General features: G+C 42.4%; 1 protein-coding gene across 1 annotated transcript in view; it reads left to right on the top strand.

Moving 5' to 3' along the window:
• SYN2 (synapsin II) overlaps positions 1-17,554 on the top strand; it is a 201,409-nt gene that overhangs the window by 141,673 nt on the left and 42,182 nt on the right. The window contains exons 2-5 of the mRNA XM_042979524.1: positions 8,559-8,616; positions 9,917-10,008; positions 12,434-12,590; positions 16,923-17,012. Coding sequence (XP_042835458.1) covers positions 8,559-8,616; positions 9,917-10,008; positions 12,434-12,590; positions 16,923-17,012 — 397 coding nt within the window. The remainder of the gene's footprint in view (positions 1-8,558; positions 8,617-9,916; positions 10,009-12,433; positions 12,591-16,922; positions 17,013-17,554) is intronic.

Genomic DNA, 17,554 nt, shown 5'->3' on the forward strand with positions numbered 1-17,554 from the left:
TGTAAGAAACTCTTTATTACTTTAAAAAAATTTTTTAAATGTTTATTCATTTTTGAAAGAGAGAGAGACAGAAACAGACAGAGCATGAGCGGGGGAGGGGCAGAGAGAGAGACACGGAATCCGAAGCAGGCTCCAGGGTCCGAGCTATCAGCACAGAGCCTGAGATGGGGCTCAAACTCACGGACTGTGAGATCATAACCTGAGCCGAAGTCCGATGCTCAACTGACTGAGCCACCCAGGAGCCCCTGTAAGAAACTCTTTGTATTGGGTTTCCAGTAAACTTTCTGATGATACCCAACATTTTAAAATCTTTCACTCTTGATCTTTTTGTGTTTTGTCTGTGACATTGTACAGGACTGATGTCTTTTTTTTTTCCTCCCCTGTCATTTCAGGTTCCTTTACTGGATTGTAGTTGAACACTCATGATCCTGTGATAAGATCATTTCCCCTGAATGTGTTTTCTTACACTTAGTCACATTAAAACTCCTCTGCCACTTTTCTGCCCACGTCCACATCTTCTTTCAGTTTATCCCTAATCAGCTTGGCATTTTAATCCCTGGAAGAGCTGAATGCCATCTGCAACTTGGCAATTTCCCCTTGTACTCTCTTCCAGATCATTTATATGAATGTTAACTAAGACACCATGCAACTTGCTTTCTATGTAAGAAGTGCCTTGTTGCAGAGCATTTGATAGAACAATTTAATCACTGAATTAATAACATCAAGGACTAGCCACAGAACTTTTTATCCGGAAAAGTGTTCACTCATTCCTGTTGTTTGCTTCTCATTCCTAAACCAATTATCTGTAACAGACATTTCTCCACATACTGGGTTTTATGGTTTGTGAATTAGAAAACAAGTCCAAATTTGAGTTAAGAACCCTTTACCAATATTAAGACCCTGACTATTTTAGGTCTGATTTATGTCTCTGTTCCAGAACATCTTTAGTAGGAATCATATACCACTTTCTATCATTTCATTAAATCCTCTTAGCTAATATCTTCTTAAATATCTTCTTAAATAACTGTCATTTTCCAGGCAGGTGCTAGGTTTCTAGGCCTAATCAATTAAGTTATCAATTGAGTTGCCAGATGAATGCTGTGCAGTAGCTATCGGTTTGGTTGTGTACTGGTAAGATAGCAAGTCCTGAAATCTACTTACTGCACCAGCTTCCCAGATGATCTCAAGCCCTGGTTTGTTCCCTCCAGTCTCTCCCACATTCCAGATAAGTGGTTTCTCAGATCTTAGGCACAACTGATCACGTCACCTCCCTGCTTAACATCTTTGACAGTATTTTTAAATTTTTCTAATGTTTATTTATTTTTGAGGGAGAGAAAGAAACAGAGCACAAGCAGGAGAGGGGCAGAGAGAGGGAGACACAGAATCCGAAGTAGGCTCCTGGCTCTGAGCTGTCAGCACAGAGCGCAATGCGGGGCTTGAACTCACGAACTACAAGATCATGACCTGAGTTGAAGTTGGATGCTTAACCGACTGGGCCACCCAGGCACCCCTCTTTGACAGTATTTTTGGAGACAATTGGGAAAATTTTAAAGATGTTAAAATTTATTTTAACAGTAAAGATGTTAAAAATTGTTAATTATTAATACTAAATTAAGTGTTAAAAAGTCATTACCCAGGATAGCCAAACTCATAGACAGAAAGTAGATTATCAGGGATGAGATGGGGATGGGATATGGGCAGTTATTGTTTCATGGCTCCAGTTTCTATTTGGAGTGGCGAAAAATTTTGGAAATAGTGATGATGACTGCACGTTGTGAATGTATTTAACACCACTGAATTTTAGACTTAAAAATGTTTAAATGGCAAATTTTGTTATGTATATTTTGCTACAATAAAAAATGCATCATTGCCAGAGACAGTATTTAAAGTGTTATAGAAGAAATGGTATGAAATTTTGGATTTGTTTTAAAACGCTCAAACAATAGTCTCAACAGTGAGGGTGATAGTTGAAAATGATGGGCAAAATATTGATAACTGATGAGGGTAGTTTTTTCACAATAAAAAGTTTTAAAAACTTGTAAACTAGCCATTAAGTCCCAACTATTCAGCCTGACATCTGAACCCTTTGCCGGTTAGATGCTTCCCTTTCTCTGTACCTGCAGCTCTCACTGCTCAGCTTACAGTGTCCTTCCCTGCAGTCAGGGGGTCCACCGCAGTGTTCTGTGCTTACGTAGCTTCTGTGCCTTTATACTCAGCCATTCAATTCTGCTTCCTTCTTCTTATGTGGCAAATTCCTACTCATTCTTTAAGACTTTAAGATTCCTTTTCTAGAGACCTCCTAGACTTCTCCAGGCAAAGAGAATTCCCTCCTTTGAGTTCCTAACATGCCTTGTTTGTACTTCTGCTGTAGCTTATATCCTAAATTTATATTTATACCTTTTATTTATGCTTCTGTTCTCCACTAATCTGTAAGCTTCGTAAAGGTAGAGGGAACTTTTTTTTCACTGTACATGTTTCTGAGTTATATGAAACTTCTGTTGTTTTAGTTGTGCACTTCAAGTATTTTTTAAAGAAAGATTGAAAGGTGGGAATGTGAATACTGGTTATAAATCTTAAGAGTTGAAAAAGAACTTAGCAATTGCCTGTATTGGTAATGGACATCATTCTCCTTTTCTAGACTGTGCTTTCTCTACTTGGCAACTGCTGATGCATTTTTACAGTTCCAGCACCTACTATTGGGTACTCAATAAATTGTTGTTGAATTTATTGACAAATTGTAGCCTTTCCTTCTAGAGATTGCAAAAAGCCAGATATGTAGCTTGGGGTATATGGACACACACTTTCCAGAAGAAAGTGAATTTTCAGGCATGGTTTGTCAAGGCAGCAAATGAGCACCTGGAGGGATATTCCTGGGCTAGTGGGGTTGGTGGCAGTACACATCTTGCCAGTGGGTGGCGGCAGGACCTCATAAACCCTCTGCAAGACTAGCAGGCCTAATTCTACCCTTTGAGTGTAGGGTGGGAAATAGGAATCCTCTAATCTTTCCAGTTTACTTTCTAACTTCTTCATGCATAGAGATGCTTGGCTGAAAGAACAAGGCCAGTGAGACAGTGAGTGCCAGAAACTAAGCACCTTGTTAAAGATAAGTGTCCACACCAGTGCCAGGTATTTACTAAGTGCTAGACTGGTTCCAGAGCTCTAAGAATGCTTGTTAGTGCTTTCATATTCTAGATTGGGGTTTTGATCCCTATATAAACCTCAGGCACCTAGGGAAGATTTACACTTAAGGCTGTTTTTAGGCCCTTTAGTTCCAGTGTGGTTGGAGATTTAGAACAGATTTTCATGTGGGGAAGAAAGAATAGATGCGCACGTGCCCTCAGATGCACAATGCAGGAAGAAAGGAGGAACTTGGGCCTGCAGTGACAGGCTCTGTTCAGTCAATCCTGAAGGTGGCCCCTTCTGGTTTTCTCCATTTGTCTGGCCAAAACCATCACTCCTAACATTAACATACCATTAACTCCAGTTAATAAGCAAGCCCTGATTATGAACCTAGGTAAGTACATAGCTCAGTGAAGGAGTTAGAAATTTATGGACACAATGATTATGTTTGTACAGGCCTTAGCTCAGAGCATATAAGCAGACAACAGCACATAATCATTATTAAAAATCCAAAATGTTCTGGAAAATCCAGGGCTCACTTGTGGGTGGTCCTTGCACCAAGCATTATTACATAATCCAGTTGTCTGAGGCTCAGGGTGGGAGAGAGGTATTCCAGATTATTAGACAACTGAGTTTGAAAGGTGGTATCAGATGATGATGCTGTGAGCCAAATATCATAAGCAGACAATAAATGGGATGAAAGTTCAGAGGAGGAAGAGGCCATGTTGGCTGTGGTAATAATAAAACAGCAGTAATACCTGGTACATAAATATTTGTTGCATTTTGCTAATAGTAGTTTGTATTTACATAGCATTTCAGAGTTTCCAAAACACTTTCATGTCCGTTATTCTCATCTGGCTTTATTAAGTCTTCACAATGACCTGTGAGTAAGGTATTAATAAATGAGGTAAAATATATAAAATAAAATACTTAGAATAGTGGCTAGCACACAGTGTATGCTTGCTATGAGTATTACAGTTATTATCAGCCCTGTTTTATACATGAGGAAACTAAGGCTCAGAGAGGCAACTATTGTCAAGTCAGACTCCTGAAAAGGGGTAGAACTAGGCCTGAACCCAACAAAACTGGCTTCTATTTCTAGACCTTTCTCCATTCTATTTAGAGACCTTTCTCCATTATCCCATGCATAAAACAGGGAGAATTTAAGTTGGGCTTGCCTAGGTTGGGCCAACAAGTTTTGAGGCGGCCTTAGCAGAGAAGTGTTTTGAAATTGTGTTCCTCAGCCTCATAAGCCCTAGTTGAATAGGAATTGGTGAGATTGGTGAATGTGTTCATTGCCTTGAGTAAGAAGAGTTAAATCTAGAAGGCTCTACTCATTTTAGCAATAAGGGAAGATGGTTCATTGCCTGGCCCATCAAGGAAGCTGCAAGCCATTAAACTCACATAGATCCTCAGCTGCTAGGCTTGTTAAGAAAATGTACAATAGGGGGAAATTGACAACACAGGCACCATAGATATTTTTAGTCTGTGCTTCAAGGATGTACATCTTGGGTTCTGTTTAGGGTTGAGAACAAGGAGGTGAATTTGGGTTGATTTGACAAGATTGCCAGTCAGAAAGTCCTTCTCTGTGCCCTGTTTATGCAAGAGACTATGGGGTTAGGGAGGGAGGAAGGGAACTAAGGGAGGTGAAGTAACTTTCCCAAACTTTCAAACACTGAGGAGAGTGGTGTATTTTTCTTGGGGGTATCAGGGGAGGGTGGGGAGGGCAGTGTGACAATGTCAGTAAAAACTGTAACTCTGTATGTTCCTTGCACCAGCAGTTCTGCAATAAATTGTTTATCCTTCTAATGTACAACATGGTGACTATAGTTAATAAAATTGTACAGTGTACTTGAAGTTTTCTAAGAGATTAAATCTTAAGTGTCCTCACCACACACACAAAATGGTAACTGTGTGAGGTGATAGACATGTAATGTGGTAATCCCAATTCACAAAGTATGGGTATATTAAATCATGATATACACTAAATGTATACAATTTTATTTGTCAATTCTACCTCAGTACAGCTAGGAAAAATAAGTTCTTTATCCTATGGATAGATTCTCTCTCTTTTTTTTTTTTTTTTAATGTTTATTTATTTATTTTGAGACAGAGCAAGGGAAGGGGAGAGAAAGAATTCCAAGCAGGCTCTGCACTGTCAGCACAGAGCCTGAGGCAGAGCTCAATCTCAGGAACCCATGAGATCATGACCTGAGCCAAAGTCAAGAGGCAAATGCTTAACCAGCTGAGCCACCCAGGTGCCCCTCTATGGATATATTCTTAAATGTTAGCCATTATAGCACTGTTTATAATGTCAAAAATAACCCCCAAACTGGAAATCTAAACACTCACCAATATATATTGGTGAAATTACTGTATGACTTTCAAATAGAATTTCTTGCAACTATTAGAAAGAGGTCCATCAGTATGTGCTGAAAGCATATCACTAAGATGTTTTATCAAGTGCAATAAAAATCAAGATTCAAAAAAGAAGAGTTTATGTAGCATGATACTATATGTATATATGAAGCATATATGTATGCAGATAACATACACACATTTTCCCCACACTGGAAGGATATGCTTGCAACTGGTAATGAGGATTATGTGTGATGAAAACGGAATGGGAAAGGAGAAACTTATTTTTTATCTTATTCTTTTATGTGCTTTTGAAGGTAGATTTTGGTTGATTTCACCACATGACATACCTTTTTTGTTGTTGTTTAATTTAAGCCACTTGCCTAAGGTCACAGAGCCAGGAAAGGTTAAGGCTAGGATTTCAGAGCATTGTGATTCACAGCTTCTCTGGATTCTAACACACTGCCTCCTAACAGTGCTCTCTTAATATCAGCAGGTACTTCTGTCACTTCTGTCACTTGCTTGTAAGTTACAAGCAAGATTCTTCATAAAAATATCTAGAACCAAAATTTCCAAGGGCCAGAGCTGGGAGAATGTGCTCATTCTCCAGAAAACGTCTCTGCCCCATCCACTTGCTATCTCAGCTTCTTTTTTATAAGATTGGCTCAGCCAAGAGAGGTCAGTGACCCAGAGCCAGGAAACACAGACCAAGATTTTCAACAGGACAAATTACCTTAAGGAAAAAGCATTAAGATCATTGGAGAGGTGGGGCTGGGGAGAAGGCATGAAAACAGTATCGTTAGCTGACTTGGTCACTGGGCAGGTGCAGGAAGTGGCAGCTAAACCCAGCCAGAATCTATAAATATACTTCAGTATCAGTGTTTAAAACTCACAAAATAAGCAAGTGCAAGTGAATTAAAATACTTGGTGACACGTAAGCACCTAGATGTAAACTCTTAGTTCTAGGCTTAACCCCTATGAACTTTTCTGTGGTTTGGGCATATTATTTAACTGCTCTGGGTTTCAATTTCCCCATCAGTCAGATGGACAGCACTATCTGCCCTGGCTGCCTCACCAAGTTGTAAGGGACAAATAAGGCAAGGAATGTGCTTTGAAAGTGCAAGGTATCATACTGAATGAGAGGTTATTGTTAATGGCTCTGAGACTTACCTCACAGAACAAGAGCTATTTTGAGACAGGAAGATAGAAGGAAGCATCAGAAAAGCATTGCTGATAACAAGGTAGACATACCTCATCAACACAAGAAAGGAACCTCTAGGGTCATTTACTCCATTTCTCCTTTTTATAGTCATGGAAAAGATCTCCAGAGTCCAAAATCTACAGAGCAGTGATAGTGCCACTATAGACTATCATTTAAATTCATAAATAAGATGGAACTGTAGCCAAGGAGACAGGATAGGGTACAGGCCCCTTGCTGGAGGGGCTTACAGACCTATGGATGTTGAACAGGGTTCTGTAAGCAAGCTGATGAAGCTCACTAAGGTATTAGAACAAAGGTTGGGGGGATAGGCTTCAGTGATCCAGCTCCAGGATGGCTGAGTACCTCTGGGGAGCAATTTAAGGGTGGCCAGGGACTTAGGACAAATGATAACTTCCTAGAACGGACTGTTCCAGAATCCAGAGAGGAAAGGAAATATCTTGGCCTTGTCCTGGGTAGTTCACAGGAACCAGGGTAGGAAGTATTTGTAGTGGAAATAGTGCTCACAACATCAAGTCCTTTTGAGCAGAAGAAGGAAAATAGGGAAAAAACATGCAATGTAGCACAAATGACGAGTCAGTTTTTGTAATGGTGGGAGTGAAGATGGAGAGAATGAATCAGCAGAGGGAGACAGTACTATATAGTCCCAAGGGCACTGAACCCACACGTGGGTGTGAATACTGACTGGCTCTGTCACTAACTTGCCATGTGACCTTGAATATGCCATTTTCCTCCTCTGAGTCTTGGTTTCCTCCTCTCAGAAATGAATACCTTTCTGTCTCATAAGTTGTTATGAGGATTAAGAGAGATCTTCTTGAAAGCAACGTACATACAATTCCTGGAACATGATGTCCAATTCCTGGAACATGATGTCTCCCTTTATTTTGGAGAGGGACTCCTAGAAACCCACCAGTGAAATATGCTAATTTGAAATTTCAAGCACTGGGAAAGTGGGACCAACCCAGCTAACAGTTATAGTGTGGAAAGGCTCTTTTCCCATATGGAGAAGTAGCCTAAATGGACAGATAAGAAAATCTTATGGGGGTGAGGATGGGGAGTTAAGAGCAAGGTAGGAATGGATAGAAATATAAACATAAACACAGTCCACTTATGAGGGGCTCTGAAGACACTGATGCATTAATATGACGTTCCTCTAGATCCATGACAAGATAGGAAGATAATAATTACTATATAACTCAGCCTGACTAATTTTCTTGACTGAAATTCAGAAATACAAGATAGGTTTTGTGTTCAATTATAGCAGCATTCCTCGGCCTCTTCCCTTTTAAAATTTATTTTCTGGTATAATTAACTCTGTCATTCATTGATTGTCCTTTAATCCTTATTTTGTTGGTTATATTTGCCTTTTAAATTATTAATTGCCTCAAATCCTTTTTGGAAGTATGGGTATGAAGGGGTAAAATGATAACAGTTTCTTTAAAAACTCCAAGGGCAGAGCCCAAGTAGAAAATCAGAGTGACTTGTGGGATAGAGGAAGATAAGCAAAGTATATGTGTAAGACTGACCTGCTCTTTACAAGGAATAACATTAGGGGAATCCCTACTTCTAGACTTCTTTTGTAGCCCAAAGACCAAGGATGTTATCATAAAAATTGCAAAATCTAGGAGTGAAAAAGTGCTTTGGATTATTTTATGTGTAGGCAAGCTGAGCATAAAGGAGAGGAAGTGGTTTGTTTGCTTGAGGCTGTCTCATGATGATCCAGTAGCTGAGTTATAGGGTCCAACCCTCTCATTCTGGGGTTCTCTCTACTATGGTCCTCTTCTTTATGATCGTGAATTCCTGATCTCAAACACTTCTATGATACTAATTTGTGTGGGGTTTTTTTTTTCCCTTTTTCCAGGGCCAAGTGCTTCCGGGGCAAAAAAGTCCTTGGAGATTATGATATCAAAGTGGAACAGGTAATCACCCTGAAGCCCAGAGTTACATCTGCATCATCATTATTCTTTCTTGACATCCCACAGTGAACCATCTAGTTCTTCAGAGTAGAGTTCAGTGTCTGTCACTGGATTCTAGGCTCTCCATCTCCTTCCCTCACCCCTCTCCCTGGGGATTTTCTGCCTATGAGATATGGTTATGAAGGCTGCATTTCAACTTCCTGACTTTTTTTCATGGTGCTGGTGTCTGTAAAGAAGCGAGGAGTGTGGCTCTTAGGGACTTCTTGCAGTACACAGTTCTCAGGCTGAGGAAAACCTTAGGGGAATGTTTTCCTGGGACACTGGCCATACCTCCGTATTGTTGGTTGCATGATTTTCCTGGGTTGGCACATATCTGGCATTCAGTTGTGCAGCCTCCAGTGGTGCCTATTCTGGGTGTGAGACTACACTGCAGAGAGAATTTCAAAAGAACACCTTGTTTGTAATGTAGTAAAGTCCTGAAATCACCCCCCCCCCTTTTTTTTAATCTTCCTCTACCCTTTGCATTGTAATAGATAGAGATAATTAAGTCCATTTGGGTGGAGAAGCGGTGTCCAGTTGAAACAATGCATGTATTTTCTATGTAATAATAGAAGTTACTTGTCATTCCTTACACAGAGTGCTGTGATTTACAGAGTACTCTCCTATGCATTGTTGCATTCAGTTCTTAAAACAACTTGTTAGATAGGCAGGGTTGATTAAAAATTATTCCCATTTTATAGATGAAAGAAACCCTCCCCGCCTCCCACCCCGAGAAGTGAAGTGACTTGCTTAAAGTCTTATGGAGCTAAATGGGGGCAGAGCAGAAGTAAAACCCTGTTGTCTAAACTAAAACCTGGTGTTTTTATGTTGAAACTGACAGAGGGCACGTTGCCTCAGTTTGTGTTCCTGCTCTGTAGAAAGTCAGCACAGGGGAGTCAGAACACCTGAACTTTGCTTCAGTCTCTGCCAACACTAAGTTTTATTTTCCAGAAAAGTCACTTAACTGCTTCTTTGGTAAATAGGGAGAATTCTCTCTGTCCTTCTTACCTCACAGAGTTGCTATGAGAGCTGGATGAGATCAGTTTGTGAAAATATTTGAAAACTGAATAAATGTTTAGGGGGAAAGCTGCTGCTGCTCTGGGGAGAACTTGGCAAAGGATTGTGATCTTATTTCCCTACCGTTATTTTTATTTATTTATTTATTTTTATTTTTATTTTTTTTTACAATTTTAACTATAGTTAAAAAAAACCAAAACATGTAACATGTAATGTACCCTCTTAATCCCCTACTGTTATTTTCCAGGCGGAATTTTCAGAGCTCAACCTGGTGGCCCATGCAGATGGGACGTATGCTGTGGATATGCAGGTGCTCCGGAATGGCACAAAGGTTGTCCGGTAAGCTCCTTTCTGTCCCCAGGGTCACTGTCACTGTCTTCGGAGTTATTGTCTCTGGTTTGCAGAGGTGGTTTCAAAGTCAAGTGTTGGATTGAGAAGGCAGTGCTGTGTATATTGTGCAGAAGTTAATGATGTGTGCTATGTACAAGTAGTAGAGGAAGGCGGAGAAAACTAAGGCAGAGCTCTTAGTCCATTGGTAGAGAAAGGACTCAGGACTCATTTAGACATAACTAGAGTCCTATTAGGGGAGTTCTAGACCCCAGCACCCCTTCCACCAGTGTGATTTTGTGCTTTTATATTTTCCCTGGAAAATAGGATTCCTTCGCTTAAAAAAAAGGTTTGAAAACCTCTGATCTAGTTCAGCCTTCTATTTTGCATTGATTTTCTTCAATTTACTCAGTGAGTTGCTGGCAGAACCTTGTGTTTCTCTATTCTCTTTTTTTTTTTTTAATTTTTTTTTTAATGTTTATTTTTGAGACAGAGAGAGACAGAGCATGAATGGGGGAGGGGCAGAGAGAGAGGGAGACACAGAATCGGAAGCAGGCTCCAGGCTCTGAGCCATCAGCCCAGAGCCTGACGCGGGGCTTGAACTCACGAACCGCGAGATTGTGACCTGAGCCGAAGTCGGACGCTCAACCGACTGACCCACCCAGGCGCCCCTATTCTCTTAACCCCTAGCCCTGTATTCTTTCAACCCCCATCCCTGTATTCTTTCTATATTCCTTAGTCCTGGGAATTCATAAGTCTGATAGGAAGGTCTAGGTTGGAAGGGACATTGTGGATGGAAGAAAATTTGCAGTTAACAGGACACTCACATGCCAGGTGGTGTGTTGGATCATATCACTTATAGATGTGACCAAATCTATTACAACAATTCTGTTAGGGGAGGTAATGAGAATTCCAGATTGGGAAAAATGGTTCCCACAGTGTCATTCTTCCGAGGGGTCCAGCATGGCATCAGGTTTTTAGACTTCAGAATCTTGCTCCAGGAAGAATCTTCACTTTATCCTCTTCCCTACCTCCGTCTGCAGCATCCTGACACTGAGGTCTCCAGTGTCCAACAGGAACTGGCTCAGTGACAAGGAAGGCAAAACTCAGGTGTCAGGAACTTAACAACAGGGAAATGTAAACTCCTCCATCCTGGAGACTGAGGAGGACAGTAAAAGAGATGTCCGTTCAGGTAGGGAGTGAGCTCAAGAAAACGATGGGCTCCTCCAGCTGCAGGTAGAATGAGTCATAGGGATGCATGCACAGAAGCAGGTGGTGACAGAAAAGTCCATAGTGGGTGTCAGGAGGAATCTGGCAAGAATAAGGCAGGCCCTTCCAGGTACGAGTGTAGGAACTTGAGAGCTGGCCTGTGTAGGAAGTCTGCAGCTCAGTTCCTATAACTGATATGTAAGTTTTGATCTCAGGCGTATAGACTGGAGCCAGTTTCCCAGAACTTGGGCACAAGGAAGTCAGAACAGCTCTAGCACATGCCATACTGACTTGATGCTAAGTCCCTTGCGTGACTGAGGAGGGCTTCTTCCAACCCCACATTAAAAAGACTGGTCTTTGAGGCCAGGTGGTACTGGAGCTGCAGATCGGGGTTGGATGGGTGGCCTGGGCAGAGAACCAGGTAGGTCACTGCATACGGTATGAAACTGGCAAGCTCTAGAGCCTTGAGGGTGGATGCTGCCACAGAACTGACTCTCTGGAAAGATGGGGTTCCTCTGGAGTCAGGGCATGAAGATGGAGCAGCTGAGGCAAGGAGCTTTGCTGGCTAGAGGGGAAACACAGGAAGCCTTCCCATGCATGGGAACATTCTGTACTCCCAGTGCTTCCTGTAGCCATTGCTCAACCTCAGTTCTTCTAGAAATGTTTGCACCCCTCTCTAGCATACGCTTTGGAAGGATAACATCGGGAAGCTTGGCATCTGTTCTCAGTCAGCCTGAACCCTTACTCTCCTGGGGGCCTGACCAGCTTTAAGCAGTTGGAAGAGGGCACTGAGATCAGGGATCTCCGTGGCAGGGTTGTGAAGTCAGCCACATATGTTGTCCTTAGAGTCTTCTGGGATCCTCTTGGAGCACGAACTCTGAAGCCACAAGGAACTTCTGCTCTCACATTTCCCCATATTCTTGTTCATTTAAGGTGTATGGGTCTGAAAGTACTTCTTCCCTCCTGAGGAATTTGTACCTTAGAAAAAGACAATGCTTAATCCAGAGGAATAAGGGAACTTCATACATCTGTTCCTTAAATTTCCTCTGAGAAGTACCATAATACCTCACTTCCTAGTCCATGAAAGAATAATAATAATAAAATGAGGGGCTTACAGCAGGTGGCCCTGAATATCCCTTTTCTATCTAGGGCTTTGGAAATAGGAGACGAGATGATGTGTGACCTGAGATGCTGGTTGATGGGAAACTTGCCTCTACATTTTTACCAGGTCCTTCCGGCCAGACTTTGTGCTTATCCGGCAGCATGCATTTGGCATGGCAGAGAATGAGGACTTCCGCCACCTGATTATTGGCATGCAGTATGCAGGCCTCCCCAGCATCAACTCACTGGAATCCATTTACAACTTCTGTGACAAGCCATGGGTGGTGAGTGAGATCCCCTTCTCCCCAGATCCTGTAGCTCCCAGTCCCCCAGGGGGGACCACTGATAATCAAGGAGCATTAGGCAAAGCTGTGAGGATATGGGAGGAGCTTCAAATGGGACAAGGGGTAGGGTAGGCTCTCACAATAAAACATTATCATCATGGGCTGGGCTGCCTTTGCTGCAGAGTGGACCTTTGGTCTCACAACAAAGCCACACAAAGCTTCTATAAAGAAATCTTTACGAGTCGGTAGGCTGTGCCCTCAGCCATAAGATGCAACAATAAAAATACCTGTTTCTTGGCTCTGAAGGGCTATTAGAAAGGCCTGAGGCTGTGGGGACCCAGCTCCTATAACTGCTGCTCCAGCCTGCCCTCTTAGAAGGAAACACCTGCCCCTAATCACATCCTCTTCCTCTTGTTTTTCAAAAATCATTTCAGCTATCACACACTGACTTTCCAAGGGTGCAAGCTGCACACACTGTGAAGTTCTCCGACCCCAAGCCTCTCCACCACCCAGGGAGCTGGAGGGGGTGTTTTTTAACCAGGTGGAGCCATCACCTCTGCTCTTGATCTCTTCCTCACACCTGAATTCACAATATTTCCTGTTCTCTTACAAACCCAGGAGACCTGACAATGTAAGAGAAAGACCAACGAATGAGGAGTCAGAAGATCCGGGAGTTGCTGTGGTTGAGGAGGGCAGGTTGGGTTCCTGGTCACCAGTCATTCAGCCTTTCTCTTTGGACTGAGATACCTAAGAATCCCAGAGTTTTGCAGAAGCAGGCTAAAAGAATTATATGATTTGAATATGTTGCTAATCACAGAAGATCATATTTGAGGCCTTCAAGTTTCTTCTCTGGGGACCTCCCTTTTCTCCTCAGTCACACAACCTTCCCTACTGCAAATAAGCCCTAATCCTTTCCTTCCCTACCTTTCCAATACCTGTTAGAATTTGGCTCCCTCCTGGCCACACAGGGTGATTTTGCTATTATTAGTTTTTTTCTTCTAACTAAACCTCTCTGTGCCTGGTTTCTTTGTCTGTAAAGTAGGAATAATAGCAGTGACTGTCACCAGTTTGTCAGCCTGGTTGTTACTGTCCCCTAGTATTTGGGATCCCTTAAAGAAACTAGTCCTCTGCTTTATGTTCCAAAACTATGCCAGAGGGCAGGGTGGGAGGATCAGGGAGCCTGTGCCTAGGGCTTTGCCCCTCCTGGGATCTGGGATCTGGTGAGGGTTCACATTCTCACCCATTCATAATCCCAGCACATTGCCTTTGGCATCACATGAGAACTGCAAGGCTCCCTGGCCAGACACCAAGTTCTCCCTTCATTTTCATTAGGCAGCTGCCACACTAATGGCATTTTATATATTGTTCTCTGCCTGTTAATGGGAGTGAACAAATTTGGTGACTGTGAAGGGAAGGTCCCTCTGAAATGATGACTTTGGTTCATATTTTCTGTATTTCTTTATTGCGTTGGGAACTCAGGCTGCTTTCAGTGTGAGGCTTCAGTTGGATTGTCAAGGCTCTACCTTGCATCACCATGTCTCTGACCATATCTGCTATGGTCAAGAGACCTGCTTGGTCAAGGCAGGCACACTGGGATTTTGGAAACAGAAGTAGCCCTATCAATGAAGGTAGCATTCCAGAAGAAGCCAGAATGCCACCATCCCATATTGCTGCAATTTTATCTAAAAATCCTATCACTCTAAGTTTTTTAGAGACAGAAGCACGAGAGTTGAATTAAAGCATTTATTTCCAGAAGTGCTAAGGATAACTTACTAAATTCAGACTTATCTTGAAATCTCATTTCTTCCAAAAAATCTTTCCCAATTCTCTGAAGAAGTGGTAAAATGAACATTATCTTCCTATTCATTGCCAACATCACCCCCAGCACCTAAATCCATTGTCTATGCATAGAGGAAATAACCCTTATCAGATATTATATTTGTTTAATTCGTAACTGTGTGCTTGTGACTTCATCTAAGTTTCCAAGGAGGCAGGGGTTAGATGCCAAATCCCAGTACCTTGAGCAGACAGGGGCTGCCAGAGATAAAGTGGAGGAGGGTGGGGTGAGCTCCCAGGGATCTAACTAGTGCCTGGGAACTGGCTGCCATTTTAGTCTTGCTGTTCCAGGACTCTGGGATTCCGCCGTGGGCCTTCCTGGCATCGCTGTGGTGTCTGTGTAACTCTCCCACATGCTGGAAAGATAAAGCCCCACATGCCTTGGTGCCATGCCAATGCGTGGGCTGCAGCAGGACAGAGGTTGTTAGGCAGAGCTGGCATCAGTTTGCTGGCGATGCTGGAGAGCGTTGGGAGCTCAGGAAGGTATCCAGAGGCAGAACAGGAGTCCAGCCTGGCCAAGGTGGGTAGACAGGACTTAAAGGTCAGATGGGGTGATGGAGAGAATCAGAGAAGGCAGGAAAAGTCTGAGGGGTTGGTCTTGACAGTCAAAGCAAGTCGACAAACCAAAGAATGGCAAGGACAGCAGGCTATACAGTGGAGTATGCAGTGGGCAGGAAGAGACCTACCTGGGTGCTGTCCCAACTCCAGGTATCATCTGGGGGCCTATGCTTTCCTTTGCTTCTCTAGCCTCAGTCTCTTCATGTGTAAAATGAGATGTCTGGTCCAGAGACTCTGTAAAGTGTCTTTCAATAATAAAATCTTGGGGGCCTGAGAGTCCCTGACTCATAGTTTCAGTCCTGGAGGACTTCAAGATCCAGAGTCACTAGCCGTGTCACAAAGGGGAATGACCCAGAAATTCCAACATTTTCCAGCATTTCAAAAATAATAGGAAAATTCTGTCTTTGCCAACAAAAGGACCACAACATATGATCACTTAAACTGCAGTTTGATGATGGAGTTTGGGAGGAAATATAATAAAATGATATTCCTTTATGGTAAAAAGTTTGAAGAACTGATCAAATTCATTCCTTTCATTTTATATATGAAGAAAATGAGGCCTGGAAAGGAGAAATTATTTGTTCAAGGGCACCCAGCAAGTTCAAGGCAGAACAAGAACCAGAAGACTCCAGTTTTCTAAAAACCCTGTTCTGAGCTTTTACTCCTCCCCTCATTCCCTCATTACCCCTACTGCCAGTGCACTGGGGATAGGTGTGTGGGTAGGGTGTATGAATGGATGGAGCAGAAAAGTCCTGTGTGTTTCCTGTGGGAAGAGCATGGTCTTTGCAGAGTCTAAAAGGTAGCTAAGTGAAAGAGTAGGAAGAGTTATATATTAGGAATAAAGGGGCCTTGGTTATGAATCCAGCTTAAGTATTATGTGACTTTGGGCAAGTGACCTCACTGGGCTTCAGTTTCTTCCTTATAAACTGTGGGAGCAAGGTGTTCCAGGAGGTGCTAGATGTTTGCCAAAGGCTTTTCAACCCTCACATTGTAAGTATGTGTATCTCACCTCTTCTTCATAGAGTTATTCTGGTTTCTCATAGGTAAAGGGTCCAGTGAGTTGAGTTCTTAGATGAATAGGAAGTCCTGGAGAGACTGGGTCTGTCTATCCTGCATACCATGAGCATCAAAATCTTCCTAAAGAGCAGCTTTATTCATAACCTGCTGCTTAAATTCTTATGACTCCATACTGCCTGCAGAAAAAAGCTACCATTCCTTTCCTAGCATTTGAACTTTCAAGACTTGGCCCCATGTTACCTATCCAGCTTTATCACTTGCCATCTCTGGAGTGTTTAGAGTTAGAGACCCAAATTTCAATCCCAGCTTCATCTCTTTGCAGCTCTGTGACTTTAGGCAACTTTTCTACTTTCTCTGAGCCTCATACGTAAAATGAAGAGGATAAAATACCTAGTTCATCAATTTGGTATGAGGACTGAATATTATTAAAATTGTATAATTATAAAATTCATTCAGTAATGAATGTTACTTCATTCTCTCTCCCTTCCCCAACTAATGCATATGTTCCCTAAAAATAAGAACTGTGCACCTCTTTTATTTTTTATTTTTTATTTTTTTAGTTTTTTTTTTCAACGTTTTTTTATTATTTATTTTTGGGACAGAGAGAGACAGAGCATGAACGGGGGAGGGGCAGAGAGAGAGGGAGACACAGAATCGGAAACAGGCTCCAGGCTCCGAGCCGTCAGCCCAGAGCCTGACGCGGGGCTCGAACTCACGGACCGCGAGATCGTGACCTGGCTGAAGTCGGACGCTTAACCGACTGCGCCACCCAGGCGCCCCTGTGCACCTCTTTTATATCCTCAGAGTGTTTTGCACAAAGCCCCCAACAGAGCAAATACTCAATAAATGTTTGTTATATAGATTGATGTTTGTCTATTCCAGTTGTCTAGATAATCTGAAACATTTGCTTCTCTTTTGCAGTTTGCCCAGCTGGTCGCCATCTACAAGACATTGGGAGGAGAAAAGTTCCCACTCATTGAGCAGACATACTACCCCAACCATAAAGAGATGGTAGGTGATTGAGTGGGGACTCTAGTCCCTCTGCTGTTTACATTCTGAGCTTAGCCTCATGGTGATTATGGGGCTCAAAAAAGGGCCTTGGCATTTTCGAAAGACACTCTGTTGGGGTTGAACTGTGGACCTGCTTTGTGGGGCTAGAGCAGCTGAATTTTAGCTGATAACCCCTTGTCTCCAAGGGGTTATTGGAGACCGAATGGTGAAGAGCAGAAACAAGGGCATTTTATCAAGCTGAGAAAGTAACAAACCTATGGATCAGCAATCAGAAGATCCCACTGTTTTGGGTTCTAGCTCTGGCCCTGCCACAGGTCACTGGATTAGTTAGATTCCCTGTATGTCAGTTTCCCACTCGGAATGTTAAATGCACATATTATTCCTGACCAGGATATCTAATATAGTACTTACAAAATGTGAATGAAATTCTTTAAGTAATAGCCTTCTGGAAAAGTGTGAAGCACTCCTCAGATGTAAGGTATTGTTCCTATTATTTTTCACCAGGCCCTTCCCTTGGCTTCCTCAAGATTACAGTCAGACTG

This window comes from Panthera tigris, chromosome A2, assembly GCF_018350195.1.
Source record: "Panthera tigris isolate Pti1 chromosome A2, P.tigris_Pti1_mat1.1, whole genome shotgun sequence".
NCBI classification, from domain to species: Eukaryota; Metazoa; Chordata; class Mammalia; order Carnivora; family Felidae; genus Panthera; species Panthera tigris.